Raw genomic sequence first — 27,619 nt, 5'->3', positions numbered from 1 at the left:
GACTGTTCAGAAGGGGCTGTGGGGATAGGATGAGGGCAATGGTTTGAAACTGGAGCAGGGCACAGTTAGGTTGGACATCAGGAGGAAGTTCTGCACAGTGGGGAGAGACTGGAACAGGCTGCCCAGAGACATGTGGAGACCCCATCCCTGGAGACATTCAAGGTCAGACTTGATGTGTCCCTGGGCAGCCTGCTCTAGCTGGAGGTGTCCCTGAGTGCAGGGGTCTTGGACAAGATGACATTTGAGTGTCCCTTCCTCAGTGCAGTCTGTGACTGTTGTATAAGGTCACAGCAAGCACTGTCTGTCTCAGAGCCCTTCTGTAACAGACTATCTTTGGCTCTGCAATGCAGGCCAGTTGCAGTGCTGAGAGTTCAGCAGAGAGCAGACTCATGTTCTTCCATCAGTCAGGAATCCCTCACTCCTTCTAGTAAGTGCAGATTTTTTTCCAGTGAGCAGCAGGGAATGTTATGTTCATGTCACAAGGCTTTTCTCCAGACTCTTGGACTGCTTCACCCACGCTGCAGCTAGCACTGAGGAGAGGACAGATTCCCAGAGTCCTTCTCTAGTGGATTTTTTTTTTCCTTCCCCCCCAGGGCCTGTTGGAGCAGTGTGTGAATTGTGGTGTGAATAATCTGCAATATATGCTCACAATGTGTCCTCTGCCTGCCAGGAGACCCTTTGCAGAGGATCAATAAAGGAGTGAAACAAAACTGGCCAGACAAAAGTTATTAAAAAACGTGTACTGGGGGGGGGCGCTGAGTTTGCTTGATGGGATTGCAAATCCCTGGGATGCAGCCAGCACAGGATTTGGGGTGCACAGGTTAGGTACAGGATGGTGGCAGAACCCTGAATGCAGCACTAGTGGTAAAGACAAAACCTGTGACAGAATCACAGAATCATAGAACTGTTTGGGTTGGAAAAGTCCTCTGAGAGCATCAACTCCAACCAGCAACCCAACCCCACCCTGGCCACCAAACCCTGTCCCCAAGTGCCATGGCCACACATTTCCTGAACACCTCCAGGGATGGGGACTCCACCACCTCCCTGGGCAGCCTCTTCCAATCCCTCACCACTCTTGCAACAAAGATATTTTTCCTCATCTCCAACCTAAGCTTCCCCTGGCACAATTCCAGGACATTTCCTCTTCTTCTATCACCTGAGACTAGGGAGCAGAGCCCAACCACCACCTGACTGCAGCCTCCTCTCAGGGAGCTGTAGAGAGCAATGAGGTCTCCCTCAGCCTCCTCTTCTCCACACTAACCACCCCCAGCTCCCTCAGCTGCTTCTCCCCAGCCCTCTTCTCCAGACCCTTCCCCAGCTTGGTTGCCCTTCTCTAGACCTGCTCCAACTCCTCAATGTGCTTCTTGAGGTGAGGGGCACAAAGCTGAACACAATACTTGAGGTGTGGCCTCACCATAGCTGAGCACAAGAGGACAATGATGGTTCTTTAGGATTAGACAGCTGAGTACAAGTTTTCCATTTGAAGTCCCTCTGTGTCCATTCTGGAGCTGTCAATACCACAACTTGGCAGTGCTTTGCCCATCACAGAGTTTGATCTCATTTCCATTGATAGTTTGATATCATCAGCTTAGACCTGACTTCCTCTGTGCTGTCCCAATTGCCAGGGCTTGCTGAATGACGCTTCTCTAGCTTGGTGGCTGGGGAGAGGCAGTGGTCACCTTCTGACAAGCACAACTTGAAGCACAACTACCAAAGGGAGGTTGTAGCCAGGTGGGAGTTGGTGTCTTCTCCCAGGCAACCAGAAGGAGAGGACACAGTCTTAAGCTGCATCAGGGGAGGTTTGGGCTGGGTGTTAGGAAGAAATTCTTCCCAGAAGGAGAGATTGGCCATTGGGATGTGCTACCCAGGGAGGTGGTAGAGTCACCATCCCTGGAAGTGTTTGAAAAGAGACTGGATGAGGAACTTAGTGCCATGGTTTAGTTGATTAGATGGTGTTGGGTGATAGGTTGGTCTTGATAATCTCAAAGGTCTTTTCCAACCTGGTTAATTCTGTGCAATATAAATCTCAACATAGCCAGGTTGTGTGGAGCTTTTCATCTCAGGGGCTGCTGACTGCTCTGTCCACTGCCTCAGCTTCTCCTCCCTGGCTGTGCTCAATGAAAATCCTCCCCAAGCCCTTGGCACAGGGAAGTCCAGCAGCCATACCAACCAAACAATGCCACAAGAGCTCTTCTGCCTCATTTCCAAGCCACAGCTCTTTGGGGACTGCTCTGCATTCTTCTGGTGGCTTGCCTCTTTGGTACCCTCCCTCCACCCCTCGTCTGGAGGGAAAAAAAAAAAAAAGTCATTCCTACACTTCAGAATGGGTAGGGCCACACCAGAAGGAGCACTTTCACCAAGGAGCTCTACAGACATCTTTCCTTGGGGCAGAGGGAACCCTTCTGTTCCTTTCCCAGGTTGTATCTTATCAATTCCTGTGTTTAGAAATTGTAGGCACCTTGTGTCCAAGGCTGAAGCAAGGAAGCGGTTAGTGCTGGGACAGGTCCATCACCAGAGATCACAGCCAGCTCTTGTCCTGGAGAGGTTCTGGTAACGTCACTTGCAATGGTTGGGCCTCTTCCTTGTGTCCTTGTTTCCAGCCCAGACAGGGCTGTGGGATAAGGTTGGGATACAGACCCAGCAAGGGCTGTCTTAGCAATGTAGGGGTGAATAACAGGCTGACCCCAAGAACTGCTGCATGAATTACTTTTCTTCAGCATGCTGGCTGAGAAAGCTAATCTGGAAGAAGAAGAAAAGTGCCTTGTGCTGTGCCAGCCAGCCCCGAGGGAGCAGCCTGCAGGACAAAGGAAGCAAGCCCCTGCCAGCTAGCCCTCAGAGGACCTCTGGAGGTGTTCTTCAGGAGGCCTGCAAGCTCCTCAGTCACATACTGCCTGCTTTCTCCCTGGCAGTGTCTGGTGCTGCAGGGTGCACAGCAGGACATGACCCAGCCCTGCCCGCAGGGTGACCTCCAGACCTGGCAGATTCCAGCGGATCCTTGCAAGGCTCCTCAGCTGCTGCCACAGCAAGAGCAGGGGGAGACTGAGGAGCCCAAGTGGCCCTTGAGGAGGTGCTTTGGAGGAGTTCTCCTCAGTGCTATTCTACTCACAGTCGCTGCTGCTGGAGTGAGTCTGGGAATGTTCCCCACACCCAGGCAAGGGGCAGGAGGAGCTCAGCTCCACACTCGCTGGCAGAAAACTTCACAGTGCCCAACTCTGAGCTGACACCTGGCATGAAAGGAAAAACTTCTTTACTTTGAGAGTGACTGGAGCCGGCTGCCCAGAGAGGCTGAGGAGTCTCTTTCTCTGGAGAGATTCCAAACCTACCTGAACATGATGACCCTGGGCAAGCTGCTGTGGGTGCCCTGCTTGAGCAGGGAGTTGGAATGGATGAGCTGCAGAGGTTCCTTGCAACCCCTCCTGTGCTGGGATTCTGTTTAAGAGACTTTAGAGATGGTGATATACAAAACTAATGAGGGTGCTTGGGCTGTCCCATGGATGAGTCTCATTGCTCTGTGGTGCTGGCAGGTGACAGAAAGGCCACATTAAGGGAGCAGTTTGTGGGGTGTCATGTTTTGCACTCCCTGTCGGGTCAGGGCTCTGTCACCTAACTATAGCAGAGATACTCCTTACAAAATGCTGAATTGCTTTATTCCCCTTGGGAAGGGCAGTGAAAACAAAACTGCTCCTTGGAAGCCTATCTTTTTTGCTTCCAATTCCAGCAGACCCAACAAAATAGAACTGTTTGGTTTAGAAACACTTTCAGTTCATCCAGTCCAACCATTCTCTATCTCTACCAAGGCTGGGGCTAAACCATGGCCCTCAGCACCACATCTCTGCCTCTTTGAAACACCTCCAGGGATGGAGAATTCAACCACCTCCCTGGGCAGCCTGTACGAGGATTTGAGAGCCCTTTCAGGGCAGAAGTTTCTTCTAATGTCCAGTCCAAACCCTCCCTGCTGCAGCTTGAGAGAATTGCATTTCTTGCATTTCTTGCATTTCTTCAGAGAAAAGGATCTCCTGTAGTTTGTGTGATACTGGACTTTACCCTGGCTGTGTTGGAAAAGGAGGTTGATTTGCACTGCCAGCTGCCCAGGGGTTTCACAGCCTGCCTTGGAAGGATGGGCAGATCCCACCAGTGTCCAGAGATGTGCCATCCTGTCCTTCTGCCTGGCACCAGCCTCAGCCACATGCAAGCTCAGGACATGCCAGGCTGCTTCGTGGATCACAGAATCACACAGAAATGTTCAGGTTGGAAGAGACCTTCAGGATCACCAAGTCCAACCACTGACCCTGCTCTGCAAGGGTCACCCCTAAACCATAACCCCAAGCACCACATCCAAACCACCTTCAAACACCTCCAGGGCTGGTGACTCCACCACCTCCCTGGCAACACTTCCAGTGTCTGACCACTCAAGATGGGAAAAATGTTTCCTACTGTCCAGTCTGAACCTGCCCTGCTGCAGCTTGAGGCCATTCCCTCTTGTTCTATGGCCAATTGCCTGTGAGAAGAGACCAGCACCAACCTCTGCACAACCTCCTTTCAGGGAGCTGGAGAGAGCCAGGAGGTCTCTCCTCAGCCTCCTCTTCTCCAAACTAACCATCCCCAGCTCCTTCAGTCTCTCTCCATCAGATTTATTCTCCAGGCCCTTCACAGCTTCCTTGCCCTCCTCTGCCCTGGCTCCAGCACCTCCACATCTCTCTTGCATTGAGGTGCCCAGAACTGGACACAGCACTCCCCCAGAGCTGAGTCCCAGTGGACAATCCCCTCCCTGCTCCTGCTGGACACAGTATTTCTAATCCCATCCAGGATGCCATAAGCTCCACCAGCAGGGCACTATTCACCTGATGTGATTTTCATCCTAATGGGAGAAGACAGAATGGCCAAGGCCTCTCTTAGGTCATTTTAGGCTGCTGGGCAAATGTTCCTTTCATTCTAGAACTGGGATAGTTGTTCCCTGTTCACTCTTCTCACACCACTCACTTTGTGTAGACTAATCACAAGTCCCTCTGGCTTGCCTGTGTTCCCACTGGATGCAAATAGATTTCCAAACAACATTCTTCTGAAGGGACATTGCTGGTTGAACCTCAGTGCATTGCTGCCAATTTGAGTGACCTCTCAGTGACCATGAGCTGAAAATAGCCTCCTGAAATCAAGGGGAATCCCTGCAGAGCTGTGCTCTCTCCAGCCTTCAGCAAGATCTTGCTTGCAAGAGCCACAGGAGACCCCAGACGCTGCAGTGTGACCTCAGGAACATCAAGCCAAGGGTGAACCCTGGAGCTTGCTGCAGCCTTTTCTGCTATCCGTGTCCCTCTGATTGACACACTGGAGGGAAGGGATCAGGACAGGCTGAAGAACTGAGCCCAGGCCAGCCTCATGAAGTTCAACAAGGCCAAGGGCAAGGTCCTGCAACATGGGTTAGGGCAATCCCAACCACAGATCCAGGCTGGGTGAGGAATGGCTGTAGAGTAGCCTGGAGGAGAAGGCCTTGGGGGTGTCAGTTGGTGACAAACTCCCCAGGAGCCAGCAATGGTCCCTGGCAGCCCAGAGCCAGCTGTGTGCTGAGCTGCATCCAGAGCAGGGAGAGCAGCAGCACAGGGAGGGGATTCTGCCCCTCTGCTCTGCTCTGCTCAGACCCCACCTGCAGCACTGCCTCCAGTTCTGGGGCCCCCAGCACAGGAAGGACCTGGAGCTGCTGGAGAGGGTCCAGAGGAGGCCATGAAGATGATCAGAGGCTGGAGAAGCTCCCCTGTGGGGACAAGCTGAGAGAGTTGGGGCTGTTCAGCCTGGAGAAGAGAAGGCTCCAGGAAGACCTCAGAGCAGCCTTCCAGTACCTGAAGGGGCTCCAGGAGAGCTGGGGAGGGACCTGGGACAAGGGCTGGGAGTGACAGGATGAGGGACAATGGCTTTGAGCTGGGAGAGGGGAGATTGAGACTGGAGATGAGGAAGAAATTCTTCTGTCCTTCTTCCATTTCCCCCTCTTGCCACAGTTGATTTCAATGACTTCAGTTTTATCACGCTGGCAGTGCACTTGGCCACATCTCTCTTGCAATCTTAGAAGAATCTTAGGATCTTAGGAAGAAGTTCTTCAGTATGAGGGTGGTGAGACACTGGCACAGGTTGCCCAGGGAGGCTGTGGCTGCCTCCTCCTTGGAGGTGTTCAAGGCCAGGCTGGATGAGGCCTTGAGCAAGCTGGGCTGGTGGGAGGTGTCCCTGCCCATGGCAGGGGGTTGGGACTGGATGAGCTTTAAGGTCATTCCACCCCAAACCATTCTATGATCATTGGTGCTGTCAGGACATACTGCTGCTGCTCCAGGGCAAATCTGATGATGTGGTGCCAAACATAGATGGAAGAAGCCTTTGGGGAGCAGACTCTCCTTTTCCAGGTATAGGAGACAGACAACTCACATGGTTCTCAGTCTCATTTTGAACCTGCAACGATTTCCTATGCTTCCTTTTAGCTTTTAAATTATGCAGGTAGAGAATGTGCTGTGGAGGTGACCCCTTTTTGAAACCCCAGGGTGATCTCCCACATCTCTGGAGGCAGGCACTGGGAGCACAAGGTGCAGGGCTTAAAATCAAGCACACAAAAGGCTCTTGTCATCCAACACAGATTTTGGGTGTCCCCTCCCTGAAGGTGTTCAAGGCCAGGTTGGATGAGGCCTTGAGCAGCTGAATCTAGCTGAGAGCTGTCCCTGCCCGTGGCAGGGGCATTGGAGTAGATGATCTCTGAGGTCATTTCCAACCTGAGCCATTCTGTGGTTCTGTGATCTCCCAGCCTTTCTCTGCAGTAGCTTTCTGCCCCAGTCCTCAGGACAGCCTGGTGAAGAGGAGCTTCATGACCTCCAAGTATCAGAGGTCAGACCCTGTTGTAGCCACTTAAGCTTCTCCCAGAGCCCAGAAGCCCAATGGAACAGATTTTGGTTGCCTCCCTTCTCCCCTTTTCCTGGTAGGGAAAAGAAAATCAGGCAGGAGGAGAAGAGAGAGGGAAAAAGCAAAACATCCTGAAATTGATTTGGAAGTAAAAAGGCAGGTTTAATAAAAAAATGAAAGGTATTGAAGTAAAAGGAAGGTTACAGAGGTATAAGGAAAAGAGATAAATAAAAATATATACAAAACCAGATGCAGCTGGCAAAGGATTGCCGGGACACAGGATGGATTCTCTTTGGACGTAGGATGGATTCTCTTTGGACACAGAATGGATTCTCTTTGGATGTAGGATGGGTTCTCTTTGGACACAGGATGGATTCTCTTTGGATGCAGGATGGATTCTTTGGACACAGGATGGATTCTCTTTGGATGCAGGATGGATTCTTTGGACATAGGATGGATTCTTTGGACGCAGGATGGATTCTTTGGACGCAGGATGGATTCTCTTTGGATGCAGGGTGGATTCTTTGGACGCAGGATGGATTCTTTGGATGTAGGATGGATTCTCTTTGGATGCAGGATGGATTCTTTGGACGCAGGATGGATTCTTTGGACACAGGATGGATTCTTTGGACACAGGATGGATTCTCTTTGGATGCAGGATGGATTCTTTGGACGCAGGATCGATTCTTTGGACGCAGGATGGATTCTCTTTGGATGCAGGATGGATTCTTTGGACGCAGGATGGATTCTTTGGACACAGGATGGATTCTTTGGACGCAGGATGGATTCTCTTTGGATGCAGGATGGATTCTCTTTGGACGCAGGATGGATTCTCTTTGGATGCAGGATGGATTCTTTGGACGCAGGATGGATTCTTTGGACGCAGGATGGATTGTCTTGGATGTAGGATGGATTCCTTGGATGCAGTCCCCCCAGGTGCCTGGGACTGTGTGCAACAGGCCCCACCAGGTGGTCAGCAGCTCACAGCAGAAGGTGTCAGAGAGCCCAGGGCAGGAGAGAGAGAGACAGGAAATTGCCCCCTCTCAAATGGGGTTGTGGACAGGCAGTGGGAGTGAAATACACTTTGACCCCAGGAGCCTTCCCTCTGGGCACAGGCCAGGTCTCTCTGCCCACCTGGGGTCAGGTTTCTTCCAGCCCACCCCTCCTGGACTGGGCTTCACCCAGCACACCTTTGTGCCCCACAGTCTGTCCCCTGGGGGTGGGGGGTCAGAAGAGTTGTGCCAGATGTCCTGGGCCAGGGTGTGTGGTTTTGGAAGAAGAATCTTTGTTTGTCTCCCAATACAGACATCAAATACAAACAAGGGAGCTGCAGTTCCTGGCATGAAAGCTTCCTGTAGCAATTTGCTCTCCAGCATCCTCAGAATTACTGAGGGCTGTAGGCACTATTTTCAGTGCAGCTAAAATGAGCTAGAGATGATGAGGGGAAGCCACATGGTGCAAGATGTGACTAAGGGATCATTGTCCCAAGAATTTGCCATGAGATTGTTGGAATTTGCAGGGAAATGATTTCCAGAGTCTCCCAACTGCTCTTGGAATAGACAGGAGAAAGCAATCTGCAGCTTAGGTGGTGTGGTAGTTTTAGAGAGTGGACAGAAGCTCTTTTACCCCTCCCCAAAGGAGTAAAAGGAAACTCTGCACGCAGGGTTGGAAAGGATGGAAGTTGAAATGGAAGTGCTATTCACAACTATATACAGCAGCACAAAAACATCCAAAATACACAAGATCACACTCAGCCCCTTCAACCTGAGCTTACCAAAACCTCATTAGGCAAACATCATCCAAAAAACTTCCCCCCACCAGGCCAAAACCCCAGACTTCAAATGTCCCTTCTCCCTCCTTCCCTCCACCCACTCCTGCCTGCTCACCTCCCCATGCCTAGGCCTGAATTGCACAGAAGAAATTAGCTCTGCCAAGGCTGAGCCAGGCCACAAACCTCCCCCCCAAGAGATAAGGTCTGGCTGGGAGCAGAGAGAGAGAGAAAAAAAAAAGGGAAGCCTGTGGTGTCTGTTTATGAAGGGGAGATGCAGGAATTATGGGAATGAAATAACAAAAAATTACACTTTCCAGTGCCCACCTCCCTGCACCTCTCTGCTACTTGGAGGACTTTCAACTCCATGGTTAACACATCCCATCTTAAATCCACAACAGCTGATCTGACTCATTATGTCAGGAAACTAAATTACTGTCCTGCAAATCCAGTCTGCAGATTCACAGAATCCTAGAATAGCTCAGGTTGGAAGGGATCTCAGAGATCATCTGCTCCAACTCCTCCTGCCATGGGCAGGGACACCTCTCAACTAGACTCAGCTGTTCAAGGTCTCATCCAACCTGGCCTTGAACACCCCCAGGGAGGGGACATCCACAGCCTCCCTGGGCAACCTGTGCCAGGGTCTTACCACCCTCATACTGAAGAACTTCTTCCCAAGATACTAAGATTCTTCTAAGATTGCAAGAGAGATGTGGCCAAGGGCATTGCTGGTGTGACAAAACTGAAGTCATTGAAATCAGTTGTGACAAGAGGTGGGAAATGGAAGAAGGACAGAAGAAAAGAGAAGAAAACAGCTGTCATGTGATGAGGAGGCTGAGAGCTGGGGGTGGTTAGCCTGGTAAGGAGGAGGCTGAGAGCTGGGGGTGGTTAGCCTGGAGAGGAGGAGGCTGAGAGCTGGGGGTGGTTAGCCTGGAGGAGAGGAGGCTGAGAGCTGGGGGTGGTTAGCCTGGAGAGGAGGAGGCTGAAGTGGATCTGATCAATGCTTACAAATATCTAAGGGGGGCTCAGGAGGATGAGGCCAGACCCAGTGGTGCCCAATGACAGAACAAAAGGTAATGGACATAGACTTGATCATAGGAGGTTTCATCTAAACATGAGGGGGGACTTCTTTGCTGTGAGGGTGGCAGAGCTCTGGAGGAGGCTGCCCAGAGATGTTGTGGAGTCTGCATCTCTGGAGTCTTTCAAGGCTCACCTGGATGTGTTCCTGTGTGCCCTGCCCTGGGTGACCCTGCTCTGGCAGGGATTTTGGACTGGATGATCTCTGGAGTTCCCTTCCAACCCCTAACACTCTGTAATGCTGTGAAATGGAGAAGATTGCCAGTGGCAGAGCTGATGAACCAAGATGTTTCTGTAAGGCATCAACCTTGCTTGCACCATGCTCCCTTCCCTGGACATCTCTGCTCCTGCCAGGCAAGGCAGCTGCTGTGACAGGGCCATAGTGGGGAGGCACCTGGAAGCTAGGTAGGGACCAGGAGAAAGCCACCCTCTGGGGCATGTTTGGTTTGATCCATGTTGGGTTTCATCCCTTTTCCTGAGCATCCTGCAGGATCTGCCTCTTAGTCTGCCTTTGCTCCACCACTCTGTCACACGATGTCCAGCACCAAGTGCCCATCTTGGGACATGCAGAGCCAGAATCCAGCTCCTCAGGTGTTGGATTCATCCTTCAAGCAGAGCTTCCCAGATACATGCCAAAAAACATACCCCAGCAAAATCCAGCCCACACTGAGGAGCACTTCTGTGAGGAACACTACTACCAGGAGAGGCTGAGGGAGCTGGAGGTGTTCAGCCTGGAGAAGAGAAGACTCTGGGGAGACCTAATAGCAACCTTCCAGTACCTGAAGGGGGCTACAAGAAAGCTGCAGAAGGACTGTTTGCAAGGCCTGCAGTGACAGGACCAGGGGCAGTGGTTTGAAATGAGAGCGGAGCAGATTTAGATTGGATGTTAGAAACAAGTTTTGCACCATGAGGCTGGTGGAACACTGCAACAGGTTGCCCAGGAAGGTATTGCCTGGAGATATTCAAGGTGAGGTTGGACAGGGCTCTGGGCAACCTGATCTAGTGGAGGATGACCCTGCTGAGTGCAGAGGGGTTGGACTGGATGAGTTTTGGAGGTCCCTTCCAGCCCAGACCATTCTGTGATTGTTTTAAAAGAGGCAGCATACAACCATCCTGCTCCTCTCTTGAGCTGGAGCCCCCTCTGCCCCACAGAGTGATGCTGTGGTCTTGCCTGGCAGTGCTGTGCAGGTTGTCCCAGCTCTGTGCAGTGCAGTTCAATCCACAGCAGTCAGCAGTGCTGGAGTGACTAAGGCCTTGTTTGCTCAAGAGACGCCCAATGCTGGAATTGCTGGGAGAGTGCATTACAGGTCAGAGTCACAATATTGACCAGGATCTGAAGGCAGCTTCTGCGGTCACCTCAGCCCTTCCTATTTATGGCTCCCAGCCTAGTTAACCCAGACACAGCTACTCCTACAAGCTCTGAGTAGGAAGCAATGCAGTGTGAAGTCGATACTGGATGAGGGTTGTGTGCAGCACCTCGAGGATGGAAAGCTGGGGGAGTGGATCCTTGAGATGCAGATGACTTCAGCTGCTATGCAAAAGTGCTGGCACTGGCTGGACCATCAAGTGTCCCAGCCCAGACATCAACATGTTCTTGTTCTGTACTCCAGCAAGCACTACAAGGTCACCAGTGCTGGCTGGGTGCCTTGCTGCCTGCAGGATTTCTGTCTGTGCCTGGAGAGTTTACACAGAATGGTTTGGGTTGGAAGGGACCTTAAAGATCATCCAGTTCCAACCCTTTTGCCCTTGGCCAGGGACAGCTCACAGCCCAGCTTGCTCAAGGCTCCAGCCAAAATGCCCTTGAGCAGCTCCAAGGAGGGGGCAGCCACAGCCTCCCTGGGCAACCTGTGCCAGTGTCTCACCACCCTCACTCCAAAGAATTTCCTCCTCATCTCCAGTCTCAATCTCCCCTCTCCCACCTCAAAGCCATTGTCCCTCATCCTGGAACTCCCAGCCCTTGTCAAAAGTCCCTCCCCAGCTCTCCTGGAGCCCCTTCAGGTACTGGAAGCTAGTCTAAGGTCTCCCTGGAGCCTTCTCTTCTCCAGGCTGAACAGCCCCAACTCTCTCAGCCTGTCCCCACAGGGGAGGTTCTCCAGCCTCTAATCATCTTCATGGCCTCCTCTGGATCTGCTTCACCAACTCCACATACTTCTTGTGCTGCAGAACTGGAGGCAGTGGTGCAGGTGGGGTCTGAGCTGAGCAGAGCAGAGCAGAGGGGCAGAATCCCCTCCCTGTGCTGCTGCTCTCCCTGCTCTGGATGCAGCTCTGCACACAGCTGGCTCTGGGCTGCCAGGGACCATTGCTGGCTCCTGGGCACTTTGTCACCACCTGACACCCCCAAGGCCTTCTCCTCCAAACTGCTCTCCAGCCATTCCTCACCCAGCCTGGATCTGTGGTTGGGATTGCCCTGACCCATGTGAAGGACCTTGCCCTTGGCCTTGTTGAACTTCATGAGCTTCATCTCAGGAGTTTTCATCTGCATCTCCCAGGCACCTCCCAGCTAGGTGGCAAAGCGTGAGGCCACCTTAGCAGAGGTGCAAGAGGCAAAGCACAGTGCAGTGAAGCTGGCAATCCATGGGGCTTGTTGCCTTCACCAGAAAGTAAGGCAAAGGTGAAAGAGCAGGTATTCATTAGGGGAGGGGAAAGAAAGGCTGTGATGGAGCACAGCCCTCAGAACACAACGTGGACAATGGGAGCAGCAGTGGATTTTTCACGTAGCAACACATATTTATTTCCTGTGTTAGAAAAGGTGCCATGAAGGCCTGAATTCCTAGGAGGTGATTCATGTGTACAAGGCACACATTGTGTAGCTTTGAAATGGCACCCAGTGAGGTAACTCAGCACATGCTTTCCTCCATTCATAAAGACCTGGGGTGCTGAGCACCAAGCACACATGGATCCCAAGGCACTCCGAGGCTGGAAGGTCCTTGCCAAGGAGCATTCAGTGGCTTCCCCCCGATGTTTCTGTCAGGGACACCACAGTCAGCAGCAGGTATGGAAGCATCCCAGGAAAAGTAAATCCTGTCCTAGGGATTTTATTGATGTGAGAAAACTGAAGTTAGAAATCACAGAATCACAGAATGTGAGGGGCTGGAAGGGACCTCCAAAGCTCATCCAGTCCAACCCCCCTGCCAGAGCAGGGTCACCTGGAGCAGGTCACACAGGAACACATCCAGGTGGATAGGAATATCTCCAGAGAGGGAGATTCCACAACTCCCCTGGGCAGCCTGCTCCAGTGTTTTGTCACTCTCACAGGGAAAAAATGTTTCCTCCTGTTTCCATGGAACTTCTTCTGGCTCAGCTTCCACCACTGCCCCTTGTGCTGGCATTGGGCATCACCCAGCAGAGCCTGGCTCCAGCCTCTGGGCACTCATCCTGCACATCTTTATCAACAGCAATGAGGTCACCTCTCAGACTCCTCTCCAGGCTACAGAACCCTCAGCTCCCTCAGGTCTTCTCATGATGAAGATCTTCCTCTGCCTTCAGCATCTCCGTGGCTCTGTGCTGGACTCTCTCAAGCAGTTCCCTGAGGTCCTTCTTGACCTGAAGGGCCCAGAACTGGACGCAAGATTCCAGATGTGGCCTCAGCAGGGCAGAGTAGAGGGGCAGGAGAACCTCTCTGACCTACTGACCACAGCCCTTCTAATCCACCCAGGAGTCCCTTGGCCTTCTTGGCCACCAGAGCTCATTGCTGGCTCATGGTCAACCTCCCACCCACCAGGACCTCCAGGGCCTTTTCCCCTTCACTGCTCTCCAGCAGGTAGCCCCAACCTATCCTGCTCCATGGGGTTGTTCTTTCCCGGGTGCCAGACTCTCCCCTTGCCCTTATTGAACTTCATTCCATTTCTCCCTGCCCAGCTCTCAGCCTGGCTAAGTCTCACTGAATGGCAGCAAATCTCTTCTGTGTTCCTAGTTTAATAATCATGGCACAATGGACTTCCAGGAGGTCAAAATCTGAAGAAGGTGCGTGGGGAAGTGTTGTTTCTGTCTGGGAAACTACAAAGCTCAGTGGCTCAGGAATTGTGTGCCAGCGAAAGCTGAAGGAAACCAAACCTCACTCAGACAATTGCCAGGTTCTTTGGTTTCTTTTTTTACATAGAAACCTTTCTGCTTTGACACTGACCTCAAATATTCAAACCCAGCAAGGCTGTTGCTCAGAGTCAGGGCCCTGTGGGCTCAGGTTTTCACCCATGAAATTTATTTTTCATGGTCTTGAGCAAGCTGAACTCTACAGCTCTGTCCATAGAATCAATGAATGGTTTGGGTTGGAAGGGACCTTAAAGCTCATCCAGTTCCATCCCCCTGCTATGGACACCTCCCACCAGCCTGGCCTTGAACACCTCCAGGCTTGGAGCCTCCACAACCTCCCTGGACAACCTATTCCAGTGTCTCACCACCCTCATGGGGAAGAATTGCTTCCTAATGTCTCATCTATATCCAGCTTCTTCCAGTCTGGAGCCACTGTCCCTCGTCCTGTCACTCCAAACTCTGCTCAGCAGCAGGGGACTGCCTCCTGGAAGGCTGCAATCATCAATAGAAGCAGGAGAAGGACAGCTCAGGCCTTCTAAAGCAAGGCACCCCTAGTGTCTGGGTCTTGGATGAAGGAAGAGGATCTTTGCTCTTCACAGCAGCCTTGCTCAGTCTTTGGTGCACCTGCCCTGTGCAGAGTATCTGTGTGCTGTGAGCCACAGCCAGGAGCCAGGAGGCTTTGCTGCAGGTAGCAGCAGTTGCTTCTCTCCCATCCTGTGTCCGCTTTCCCAACACCATGGAGACTCAAACCACAGCTCAGCACAGGCAGGGGTCACCAGGGAGGAAATCTGAATGACTCCTGGTTCATTTCAGTGAATCATGCAATCACAGACTGGGTTGGGTTGGAAGGAACCTTCAAGATCATCCAGTTCCAATCCCCTGCCATGGGCAGGGACACCTCACACCAGCCCAGGCTGCTCAAGGCCTCATCCAGCCTGGCCTTGAACACCACCAGGGAGGGGGAATCCACAACCTCCCTGGGCAACCTGTGCCAGTGTCTCACCACCCTCACTGCAAAGAATTTCTTCCTCATCTCCAGTCTCAATCCCCCCTCTCCCAGATCAAAGCCATTGTCCCTCATCCTGTCACTCCCAGCCCTTGTCCAAAGTCCCTCCCCAGCTCTCCTGGAAGCCCCTTCAGGTACTTCCTGGAGCCTTCTCTTCTCCAGGCTGAACAGCCCCAACTCTCTTAGCCTGTCCCCACAGGGGAACTTCACCATCCCTCTGATCATCTTTGTGACCTCCTCTGGACCCTCTCCAGCAGCTCCAGGTCCTTCTTGTGCTGGAGGCTCCAGAGCTGGTCAGGGCACTCCAGATGGGGTCATAGCCATACAAATATTGCTCCACCTCTGTTGTAAGATATTTATTGACACTTAGCAATTTGTATGAGGTCATCAACCTTTCAAACAGGTCTCTTGTTGGAGATTTTATTGCCACCTTACACTGCCTGCTTAACAAAATAATTGACCTCCTACAGCATTCGTTAATGGCACTTCCAAACTCCCAATAATGGGAAACAGGAATGTGAGGCTTTAGCAAACCCCAGCTCCTCCTCACTGAGCTTTTCTGTCACAGGATTGGAGAATCATTTTGGTTGGAAAGGACCTTCCAGCTCATCCAGTCTGATCATTCTCTAACTCTACCAAGGCTGAGGCTAAGCCATGGCCCTCAGCACCACATCTCTGCTTCTTGGAAACACCTGGGATAGGGATTCAACCACCTCCCTGGGCAGCCTGTGCCAGGCTTTGAGAACTCTTTCAGGGAAGAAGTTTCTTCTAATGTCCAACCTAAAGGTCCCCTGGGGCAACCTGAGGCCATTCCCTCTCCTCCTTTGACAAGAAATGCAATTTTTAGAAATTCCATGCAGCTATGGAAACATCCTTGTCCTGTTCCTCAGGGATCTCTGTGGCCCAGTAACTGCAGTACCCACAGCTCCTCCTAATCTTTAATATATTTATCCTCACAGCAGCTTTGTGAGAGAGTGAGAGGGCTTTTTGTTGTTGTTGTTGTTAAGTTTAAGAGGTAGATATCTGTGAAATGGAATAAATAGGAATCACAGAATGGTTTGGGTTGGAAGGGACCTCCAAAGCTCATCCAGTCCAACCCCTCTGCACTCAGCAGGGACATCCTCCACTGGATCATATTGCCCAGAGCCCTGTCCAGCCTCACCTTGAATATCTCCAGGGATGGAGCCTCAACCACCTTCCTGGGCAACCTGTTGCAGTATTCCAGCAGCCTCATGGTGCAGAACTTGCTGTTAGCATCCAACCTAAATCTGCTCTGCTCTCATTTTAAACCATTGTCCCTGGTCCTGTCCCTGCAGGCCTTTGCAAATAGTCTCTCCATCCTTCTTGTAGTCCCCTTCAGGTACTGGCAGGCTGCTGTTAGGTCTCCCTGGAACCTTCTCTTCTCCATCTTGGGCATGGGATGGGCATGGACTCAGTCTTGAGATGCTGCAGGCAGGATTAGTGTAGCTAAGCAGGAAAATATTCCAGAGTGCAGAGCCTGCAGCAGAGCTCCTGGGTTTGTACTGGGTTTATGTACTGTTTTTATTCCCCACAGGCAGTGCTCAAAGCAGCTCTTGGCCATCAACCACTGCTGAGAGGCTTTCCCTGTTCTGCTGATTTTTTCAAAGCTGTAGCTACCTACCCCTGCAGCTGGCCATGCTTTGCTGTGTCTAGGCACAGCTTTAGACCTCTCACAGTTTGCTCTCTGTGGCATCACACTGTCACAGACTGCACTGGGTTGGAAGGGCCTCTCAAAGGTCACCTTGTCTAACCCCCTGCACTCAGCAGGGACACCTCCAGCTAGGGCAGGCTGTTCATGTTTGACCTAGAATGTCTCCAGGGGTGGAGCCTCAGCCCCCTCTCTGGGCAACCTGTTCGTTCCAGTATTTCACCACCCTCATGGTGCAAACTTCCTCCTGATGTCCAACCTAACTCTGCCCTGCTCCAGTTTCAAACCACTGCCCTCATCCTATCCCCACAGCCCCTTCTGAACAGTCCCTCCCCAGCCTGCCTGAAGGTGCCCTTCAGATAGTGAAATGCAGCTCTAAGGTCTCCCTGGAGCCTTCCCTTCTCCAGGCTGAACAGCTCCAACTCTCAGCCTGTCCCCACAGGGGAGGTTCTCCAGCCCTCTGATCATCTCTGTGGCCTCCTCTGCACCTGCTCCAACAGCTCCAGGTCCTTCTTGTGTTGGGGTCCCCAGAGCTGGACCCAGCCCTGCAGGTGAGGTCTGACCAGAGCAGGGCAGAGGGGCAGGATCCTCTCTCTCCATCTCTGGCCCTGCTGCTTTGGATGCAGCCCAGGCTGCCCTTGGCTTCTGTGCTGCAAGCTCACACTGCCTGTCTCAGTGGGAAACTTCCCCATGGCACACACTTGGTGGAGGTTTGCTGGGAGAACCAAATGCTCCTTATGGATCAATCCTGAAGGCAGGAGGCCTGGCCAGCCATAAGACTCCACTCAGAATGATAGCCATTGATAAAGAACAACTGTGAGAGTGTAGACCTGGCCAATGAGTGTCCAACCTCTCCTTGAACACCTCCAGGGAGGGGACATCCACAACCTCCCTGGGCAGCCTGTTCCAGTGTCTCACCACCCTCACTCTAAGGAATTTCTAAATCTCCTCTCTTCCAGCTTCTTCTGCCCTCTGCCAGCTTCAATCCATTCCTCCCCTCAGCCCAGGGCAGAGCTGCAGGCAAGGGCTGGGTACTCAGGGCTGGGTACTCAGGGCTGGGTACTCAGGACTGGCTCTTGTGTCTTGCTTGCCCCAGGGCCCAGCTGCCTGGGTCAGTAGCTCTGTATCCAGTACAGGAGCTCAGCAGCCGTTCAGAAAATCAATTCCCAGGGCCTGCAGCCTGCTCTGCAAGTTAATGTACACACAATTTCACAGCCCATTTCCACCCAAGCCACTAATGATGGCAATAAATGTCTCCCAATTGTGTTAGCTCAGCTGTAATTGGATATTTCAAAAGAAGCAGAGGAAGGGGGCAGATTAGCTCGATGAAAATAGGAGATTAAGTTCCTCTTTCACTTGTGGCAGCCCAATTTGAGTATCAGAATTGGTGTCTGTGTGCTCTGTATCTCCAGGTGTCAGCAAACTGAGCACCTGAGCCTGTATGTAATAGACTTTGTTATCTGTGGAAGTGGAGCTGGCCTTGCTCTCCAAGGGGATGGGAACCACTGCCCTCTTTGCACACATCCCAGAGGCAGCAGCAAGCACTGGGAGGTTAGTGGTGGTCCTCACTCTGCCTGTGGCCATCACCTGGAGAGCATCTGCAAAGGCAAATTGCTCTTCTGGGCTGAGTTTGAGAAGAAGCAAATGCAGCTGCAGACTGCACATGTTCACAGGAGATGGAGAAGATTCCTCTGCCTGAGGAGGATGCCCTGAATGCTGAGCTGGCTGAGGCTAGCTGTGTCAGATTCAAAAAGCCAAGTGCTGGGTCCTGCACTTGGGTCACAACAACCCCGTGGACACTTCAGGCTTGGGGCAGAGTGGCTGGAAACTGCCCAGCAGAGAAACCCCTGGGGGTGCTGGTTGGCAGCAGCTGAAGGTAAGCCAGGGAGTGCCCAGGTGGGCAAGAAGGGCACCAGCAACCTGGCCTGGATCAGTAGTGGTGTGGGCAGCAGGATCAGGGCAGGGGTTGTGCCCTGTGCTGGGCACTGGTGAGGTCACAGCTTGAGTGTCTGTGTCAGCAGCCTGATGGCAGCGAGTTGGAGCTTCCAGCTGAGCTGTCTGCCTCACTTGAAGTTGTGCCACAGCATCACCAACTTCTTTGTGTTCAAGTCTGAATCATTTGGAAGAGTGTGCCAGAAGGAAGTGAGGGTCTGGCGATGGAGTCTGGACCATCCCCTGTCAAATTTGTTTCAGCATCCCAAGTGGGAAGGAATTAGCATCACCTGTGCTGCACTCCAAGCACAAGCACAGGCTGAGGACACCAAGTAGAGCTCTCAGTGCCTCTGAAGGAAACTTCTGCCAGGGAGCCTGGTAGCTGGTGAATGTCAGCCTCCTCCTTGAGGAACTGAGAGGCCATGACCTAGGCAAGTGGTCTGTGTGGGGGGTGGGGAGCTGGCTCTGTCCCCAGGGTGTGGTCACAGAACCAACCAGATTGGAAAAGACCTCAGAGATCATCAAGTCCAACCTATTACCTAATGCCAAACACCTCCTGACAACTAAACCCTGGCTCCAAGTGCCACATCCAATCCTTTCTGAACACCTCCAGGGATGGTGACTCCACCACCTCCCTGGGCAGCACATTCCAATGGCCAACCACTCTCTCTGTGAAGAACTTTCTCCTCACCTCCAGCCTAAACCTCCCCTGACACAGCTTGAGACTGTGTCCTCTTGTCCTGTCACTGCTTGCCTGGGAGAAGAGCCCAACCCCCTCCTGGCCACAACCTCCCTTCAGGTAGTTGTAGAGAGCAATGAGGTCACCCCTGAGCCTCCTCTTCTCCAGGCTGAACACCCCCAGCTCCCTCAGCCTCTCCTCACAGGGCTGTGCTCCAGACCCCTCCCCAGCCTTGCTGCCCTTCTCTGGACACCTTCCAGCATCTCAACATCTCTCTTGAACTGAGGAGCCCAGAACTGGACACAGCACTCAAGGTGTGGTCTGACCAGTGCTGAGCACAGAGCAGGATGACTTCCCTGGTCCTGCTGGCCACACTGTTCCTGATCCAGGCCAGGATGCCATTGGCCTTCTTGGCCACCTGGGCACACTGCTGGCTCCTGTTCAGCTGCTGTCACCCAGCACCCCCAGGTCCCTCTCTGCCTGGCTGCTCTCCAGCCACTCTGTCCCCAGCCTGTAGCACTGCCTGGGGTTGTTGTGGCCAAAGTGTAGAACCTGGCACTTGGACTTGTTAAATGCCATCCCATTGGACTCTGCCATCTGTCCAGCCTGTCAAGGTCCCTCTGCAGGGCCCTTCTGCCCTCTACTAGATCCATACCTGCCCCCAGCTTGGTGCCATCTGCAAACTTACTGATGATGGACTCTATCCCCTCATCCAGATCATCAATAAAGATATTGAACAGGATGGGGCCCAGCACTGATCCCTGGAGGACACCACTGGTGACTGGCTGCCAGCTGGCAGTGCCACCATTCACCACCACTCTCTGGGCACCATTCACCACCACTCTCTGGGCACCATTCAGCACCTCTCTCTGGGCACCATTCACCACCACTCTCTTGGCACCATTCACCACCACCCTCTGGGCACCATTCACCATCACTCTCTGGGCACCATTCACCATCACTCTCTTGGCACCATTCACCACCTCTCTCTGGGCACCATTCACCACCACTCTCTGGGCACCATTCACCACCTCTCTCTCTGGGCACCATTCACTACCACTCTCTTGGCACCATTCACCACCACTCTCTGGGCACCATTCACCACCTCTCTCTCTGGGCACCATTCACCACCACTCTCTGGGCACCATTCACCACCACTCTCTGGGCACCATTCACCACCCTTCTCTAGGCCCTTCCCTCCAGCCAGTTCCTAACCCAGCCCAGAGTGCTCCTGTCCCAGCCACAGGCTGGCAGCTTGGCCAGGACTTTGCCATGGGGGATGGTGCCAAAGGCTTTGCTGAAGTCCTGGCAGACTACATCCCCAGCCTGCCCCACATCCAGCAGGTGCTCACCTGAGCATAGAAGGAGATCAGGTTGGTCAGGCAGGACCTGCCCCTCCTGAATCCATGCTGGGTGGGCCTGATCCCTTAGCATCCTGCAGGTGCTGAGTGATTGCCCTCAAGATGATCTGCTCCATCACCTTGCCTGGCACTGAGGTCAGGCTGCCAGGCCTGGGGTTTCCAGGTTCCTCCATCCATCCCTTCTCGTGGATGGGCAAAAGAGCTCCTTCTCAAACCAGCAACCTGGCACTAGTGAGGTCCCCCCAGGGATCAATATTGGGCCCAATGCTGTTCAATACCTTCATTAACCATTTAGAGCCTGGAATTAAAAGCACCCTGATGAAGTTTTCTGATGGCACAAGAATAAGTGGGGAAGCTGACAGCCCAGAAGAGAGAGTCACCCTCCAGGAAGAGGCTGCTTGAGTGGGAAAGAAGGAACTGTGTGGAGTTCCATGAGGGCAAGTGCAGGCTCCTGCACCTGGGAACACACAACCCAGGGGTGCAGCTCGGGTTGGGAGCCCCCTGGCTTGAGAACAGCACTGTGGAGAGGGACCTGGGGGTCTTGGTGGACCCAAGGCTCAGGTTGAGTGCAGAGTGTGCTGTGGTGGCACAGACAGCCAGCAGGATGGCTCTGGTAAGGATGTTACCAGCAGGGACAAAGATGTCCTTGTCCCACTCTGCTCAGCCCTGGGCAGGCTGCACCTTGAGCACTGTGCACAGGCTTGGTCCCTGCTGTACAAGAAGGATGGGGGCAGGCTGGAAAGGGTCCAGAGAAGGGCCAGGAGAGTGCTCAGAGGCCTGGCAGCCCTGCTGTGTGAGGGGAGGCTGAGAGCTGAGTGTGTTCAGCCTGCAGAGGAGAAGGCTGAGGGCAGACCTCCTAACCAAGTACAAGCACACAAGGGGCAGCTCTCAGGAGGAGAGAGACTCCTTTTGTAGAGTCCCATGGCAAAGACCAGGGGTGAGCAGCACAAGTTGCTGCTGGGGAGATTCCAAGTGGGTGCCAGAACACATTTTCACCATTGGAACTATGAAGCATTGGAATAAACTCCCCAGGGAGGTGCTGGATGAGCAGAGGGCTGGAGCTGCTCTGCTCTGGAGACAGACTGAGAGAGTTGGGGTTGTGCAGTCTGCAGAGGAGAAGGCTCCCAGGAGACCTTCTTGTGGCCTTTCAGGATCTGAAGGGGAGGGAAAGCTGTGGAAGGACTTTTGAGGGTGTCAGGGAGTGATAGGACTGGGGGGAATGGAGCAAAACTAGAAGTGGGGAGACTCAGATTGGATGTTAGGAAGAAATTCTTCCCCAGGAGGGTGGTGAGATGCTGGCAGAGGTTGCCCAGGGAGGTGGTGGAAGCCTCATCCCTGGAGGTTTTTGCAGCCAGGCTGGAAGTGGCTGTGAGCAACCTGCTGTAGTGTGAGGTGTCCCTGCCCATGGCAGGGGGTTGGAACTGGATGAGCCTTGAGGTCCCTTCCAACCCTGACAATTCTGTGATTCTAAGGGGAAGTGCAAGACCAAGCTTGACATCCTCCAGGTCTGAACCTAAAGTGCTTTCTGCAGCTGAAGCTGCTGTGGGTGAAGAGCCTTCTGTCAGCTCAGGGCCACAGGAGCAGCCTGCCTATAACACTTGAATTCAAGGAGAGTACATCACTGGGGTTACACTCTGAGAATCTCTTCTGAGCTGGGAAGATACAGAAAATAGAGTCACAGAATCACAGAACTCTGTCAGTTGGAAAAGGTCTCTCAGATCATCCAGTCCAACACCAACCCAACCCCACCATGGCCACTGAACCATGGTCCCAAGTGCCATGGCCACAGGTTTCTGGAACACCTCCAGGGATGGGGACTCCACCACCTCCCTGGGCAGCCTGTGCCAGTCCCTGACCACTCTTACAGCAAACAAATTTTTCCTCACCTCCAACCTAACCCTCCCCTGCCACAATTTCAGACCATTTCCTCTCCTTCTATCACCTGAGACCAGGGAGCAGAGCCCAACCCCCACCTGACTGCAGCCTCCTCTCAGGGAGCTGTAGAGAGCAATGAGGTCTCCCTCAGCCTCCTCTTCTCCACACTAACCACCCCCAGCTCCCTCAGCTGCTCCTCCCCAGCCCTCTTCTCCAGACCCTTCCCCAGCTGTGTTGCCCTTCTGGGCATCCTCTCATGCACACTTTTCTGAAGGTCCATGTTCTGCTAGGTCTGAAGGATTGACTCCTTCACAGTGAGAGTCCTTTGGAAGCCCTGAGGCTGGCTGGAGCTCACCCAGACAGGCACCAGGCAGCTGTGCTGCAGGGAGGAGTGAGCAGGAGTGGAGCACTCAGCCTCAGTGGCTGGTGGTGCCTGGGACAGCTGAGCCTTGGGACACTGCAGAGCAGAGGAAGCTTCTCAGCACTCCTCCATCCCCACAGGACAAGCCCATCTCTCAGTTTCCCATGGGTACATCCAGAGCTTTTGCTCTGGATTTCTGGCCCAGTTGCAGCATCATCAGTGTTAGAGGAGGCACCAAACCAGCAGGTGGCCACAGACCTGCCTGGTGTGGTCGTGCTGGCATTGGACTGTGTGGGCATTTGTCTCAGGGATGTAAAGGGGCAGGGCAGGGCTGGGATGGGCACTAAATGAGTGTCAGAGGCTCTCCAGGATCCCCCCTGCATTACCAAAGGGAAGAGAAAGGGAATGAGGGAGAGAGACTGATGGGGTGGGAGAGAAACTGAACCAGCTGGATGGAAATAATAAAATGAAATAGACACAAATGGACACAAACCAGTGTGGAACCCAACCCCTGATGGCAGTGACACCATCACTGTCACCACTGATGCTGTGGCAGAAGTCCCAGACTGGCCTCAGTGGCAGATGGAACCCACTTTCAGGAGCTGGATCCTGGAACTGGATTCAGGAACTGATGGGTCAGGGTTGAAGGCAGAAGAGAGTCCTGCTCAGACAGCAGCCACTGAAGAGGCTTGGCCCTGGTGATCCCTCAGCTTTATAGGGGACAAGACATCCATGAGCTGCAGTCCCTTGGTGGTCAGCTTAGGGTCACCTGCCCTGTCTGCTCCTCCCCACAAGTGCCACCTCTGACTCACTGCACCCCAAGGTGGCACACAAGATGTGGCAGTGCCCTTGGCCTGCAGCCCAGCCCTTGGTGCTCACTCTCCCCATCACATTCTCACTGCTAGCAGCAGCCCCTGGCTGTGCAAACCTGCCCTGAGCTGCAGAAAGTGCTGGCCCTGGGCAGAGACTGAGCTGGGAAGGGACAGCAGTGAGCAGAAGCAGTTCTGGGACAGCAGTGAGCAGAAGCAGTTCTGGGACAGCAGTGAGCAGAAGCAGGTCTGGGACTGCAGTGAGCAGAAGCAGGTCTGGGACTGCAGTGAGCAGAAGCAGTTCTGGGACTGCAGTGAGCAGAAGCAGGTCTGGGACTGCAGTGAGCAGAAGCAGGTCTGGGACAGCAGTGAGCAGAAGCAGGTCTGGGACTGCAGTGAGCAGAAGCAGGTCTGGGACTGCAGTGAGCAGAAGCAGGTCTGGGACTGCAGTGAGCAGAAGCAGGTCTGGGACTGCAGTGAGCAGAAGCAGGTCTGGGACTGCAGTGAGCAGAAGCAGGTCTGGGACTGCAGTGAGCAGAAGCAGGTCTGGGACTGCAGTGAGCAGAAGCAGGTCTGGGACAGCAGTGAGCAGAAGCAGGTCTGGTCCAACCAGAACACACTGGCACAGGGTTCCTGCATTTGTTGTAGCTGTGCAAGCACTGAGCAGATCCAGCTCTGCTCCAGCTCATAGCAGGACAAAGCTGCAGTCGTAAGTGGCAGGCAGGGGCCTGCTGGTGCTGCCCTGGTTGCAGTGCTGTACATTTCTGGGGCTGCCCATGGGCAGCTGAAATGGGAGAACTGGTGACTCCTGCACGGGGCAGTTTGCCTCTGGCCAGCAGAACCTTGTGGCTACCAGGCATAATTGGGCAGCCTGATGCATGCTGCACTTCTTTTTTCCCCCCATGCTCCACACACCGCAGGAGTGATGTAAGCCCCAGAGTGTTTCCCACCAGGGCAGACGGCAGTGGGGAAGCAACTTCCTTCCTTGCCAGGCTGCGGGGGTCCCCCAGCCCTGCCGAGGTAGGAGGCAGTGGAGGAAGGAAGCAGCCAACGCTGCCCTCCTGCACACAGCAGGGGCAGGGAGGATGGATGTGAGCTGCCAATATCCGGGCTGGAGAATCAAAGCCAGGTGGCACCGACCTGCAGATGGGGCCCAAGCTCCCCCAGTGTTGTGGGAAGTGCCGAGGAGCTGAGATCCTCTGGTACCTCTCAGGCAGTGCCTATCTATCCTTCCACCCTGCCCTCCTGCCCCCCTGACCTCCTGCCCCCGTGCCCTCCTGCCCCCATGCCCCCTGCCCCCCTGCCCCCCTGCCCTCCTGCCCCCCTGCCCTCCTGCCCCCCTGCCCCTCTGCCCCCATTCCCCCCTGCCCCCCTGACCTCCTGCCCCCATGCCCCCTGCCCCCCTGCCCCCTACCTCCCTGCCCCCCTGCCCTCCTGCCCCCATGCCCCCCTGCACCCCTGCCCCCCTGACCTTCTGCCCCCCTGCCCCCCTGCCCTCATGCCCTCCTGCCCCCCTGCCCCCCTGCCTCCCTGCCCCCCTACCCCCCTGCCCCCCTGCCTCCCTGCCTCCCTGCCCCCCTGCCCTCATGCCCTCCTGCCCCCCTGCCCTCCTGCCCCCCTGCCCTCCTGCCCCCCTGATCCCCTGCCCCCCTGCCCTCATGCCCTCCTGCCCCCCTGCCCTCATGCCCCCCTGTCCCCTGCCCCCTGCCCCCCTGCCCTCATGCCCCGCTGCCCCCCTGCCCTCATGCCCTCCTGCCCCCCTGCCCTCCTGCCCTCCTGCCCTCCTGCCCCCCTGCCCTCCTGCCCCCCTGCCCTCCTGCCCCCCTGCTCACCTGCCCCCCTGCCCCCTGCTCAACTGCCCCCCTGCTCACCTGCCCCCCTGCCCTCATGCCCCCTTCCCCCCTGCCCCCCTGCTCACCTGCCCCCCTGGCCCACTGCCCTCCTGCCCACCTGTCCCTTTACACTGGAGCAGGGCAGAGTTAGGTTGGACATCAGGAGGAAGTTCTGCACAATGAGGGTGGGGAGACACTGGCACAGGTTGCCCAGAGAGGTGGTGGAGGCTCCATCCTTGGATACATTCAAGACCTGCTGTGCCCCTGGGCAGCCTGCTCTGGTAGGAGGTGTCCCTGCAGGGGGTTGGGACTGGATGAGCTTTGAGGGTCCTCTGGGAAGCTGTGAATCCTTCTGTCCTGCCATCCTGCCTTTGACCTGCCCAGCCCAGCTTCAGCAGATCCCTGGAGGCAATGGATGAGTTGTGGTGGGAACAACCCAGGCAGGAGACAGAGGAGGGAAGTTCAGGGTTACATTATTGGCCAGAAGCTGCTCTCCCCCTTAAATAAACAAAACCTTCCAGACAATCAGAACCACAGAGCCACAGAATGGGTTGGATTGGAAGGGACCTCAAAGCTCATCCAGTTCCAACCCCTTCCTGCCATGGGCAGGGACACCTCCCACCAGCCCAGCTTGCTCAAGGTCTCATCCAGCCTGGCCATGAACACCTCCAGGGAGGGGACATCCACAGCCTCCCTGGGCAACCTGTTCCAGTGTCTCACCACCCTCATTGTGCAGAACTTCCTCCTGATGTCCAACCTAACCCTCACTGCAAAGAATTTCTTCCTCATCTCCAGTCTCAATCTCCCCTCTTCCAGCTTCAATCCATCCCTTCTCATCCTATCACTCCCAGCCCTTTTCAAAAATCCTTTCCCAACTTTCTTGTAAGTTCTTTCAGGTACCTGAATGCTGCTCTAAGGTGTCCTCAGAGCCTTCTCTTCTCCAGCAGCCAAGAAAATAGCTGTACCCACACTGTTCTTCCCTCTCTCTGTGGTCATTGATCTGTTATCTCTCAGGTAGTGCTGCCAGGTCAGGGGATCGTTTATTACCTTCTACACATAACCTTGCTTCTGCCTTCAGCCTTACTGTTAAATGAGCAGGGAAGCAACAGCCACAGGATTTGGTGGGAAGCATCTCCATTCCCAAAATTACAGAGAGGATTTATGCTCTAAGTAGTAAAGCTAAGGGGGGGGGGGGGGAAAGCTGTAGTGGCCACAGACATGGCAGTGCAAATGGCAACCTAAGTGTCCTGCCTGATGACATGGAAATCTGAGGAAAATGAGAGAACACCAAGGTCAGGTGAATTCCTCAAGAAACCCTCATGGCATGTGTGCCAAAAAATCCACCAGATGAACTAAAGGGATAAAAGTAAGGATAAGGAAGGGGGGGAAGTGGGAATATCTCCCTTTATGGAGACATTCAAAACCCACCTGGATGTGTTCCTGTGTGATCTGCTCCCACTGACCCTGCTCTAGCAAGGGGATGGACTGCATGAACTTTGGAGGTACCTTCCAGACCCTCACATTATGTGATCCTGTGCATCTGTGATTCTGTGATTCTATGATTCAGTGATTATATGATTCTGTGATTCTATAATTCTATGATTATGTAATTCTGTGATTCTGTGATTCTGTGATTCTGTGATTCTCTGATTCTGTGATTCTATGATTCTGTCATTCTGTGATTCTATGATTCTGTGATTCTCTGATTCTCTGATTCTGTGATTCATAGCAGTAAGTTAACACAATCTTTAGGAAGGATGGTAGGAGCCTTGTGCTCACACAGAGCCCTCCACCAGGCTGCATTTTGGTGTCAGGGAGACTGAGAATGCTTTTTTTTGATGTGGTGGTGGTGGTATCCAGGTGGCTCAGGGTTCAGAGATGCAACATTGGATACATCTGTGCTGTGCTCTGCCCTGTGTCAGTCCCTTCAGGACAAGTCCAGTTCCTGGTGAGTGTAACTCTGCTGAGGGCAGGGGAGCTGCACCTGCTCACAGGACTGCTCATGGCTGGGTGGCTCTGGATCCAAATGAGCTCAGCATTTGGAAATTGAAGAGGAGAAGCTTGGCATATTCCAGCATTTCATCTGGTATCTCCTGGTGCCTGAGATGAGCTTATCAAGCAGATTTACAGCTTGAAAAATATTTACTGCTGCTCTCAGCCCAGTCCAAAAATCCCTCTTCCCCTGCTCCCCTTGGCCTTCCTCCTCCTCATCCTAAGGCCTCGTAGACTCATAGAATGGTTTAGGTTGGAAAGGACCTTAAAGCTCATCCAGTCCCAACCCCCTGCCATGGGCAGGTGTGGCAGTTTAGGCTGGGTGCCCCCTGCCACTGCCGCATGAGATACACCTCTGG

At 53.7% G+C, this 27,619-nt stretch overlaps 1 protein-coding gene across 1 annotated transcript; it reads left to right on the top strand.

Moving 5' to 3' along the window:
• Positions 1 to 17,355: 17,355 nt before the first annotated feature.
• On the top strand, positions 17,356 to 26,362 carry LOC128977189 (uncharacterized; the record flags this gene model as incomplete). The annotated part of the gene is made up of 3 exons (XM_054394670.1): positions 17,356 to 17,409; positions 24,816 to 24,888; positions 26,283 to 26,362. Coding segments are annotated over 3 exons (207 nt in total), but the record flags the coding sequence as incomplete, so codon positions are not given.
• Positions 26,363 to 27,619: the final 1,257 nt, after the last annotated feature.

Source organism: Indicator indicator, chromosome 31 (genome assembly GCF_027791375.1).
Source record: "Indicator indicator isolate 239-I01 chromosome 31, UM_Iind_1.1, whole genome shotgun sequence".
In the NCBI taxonomy this organism is placed as follows: domain Eukaryota; kingdom Metazoa; phylum Chordata; class Aves; order Piciformes; family Indicatoridae; genus Indicator; species Indicator indicator.
Note: the sequence above shows the minus strand (reverse complement) of the source record. Positions and strands in the feature narration are given on the sequence as shown.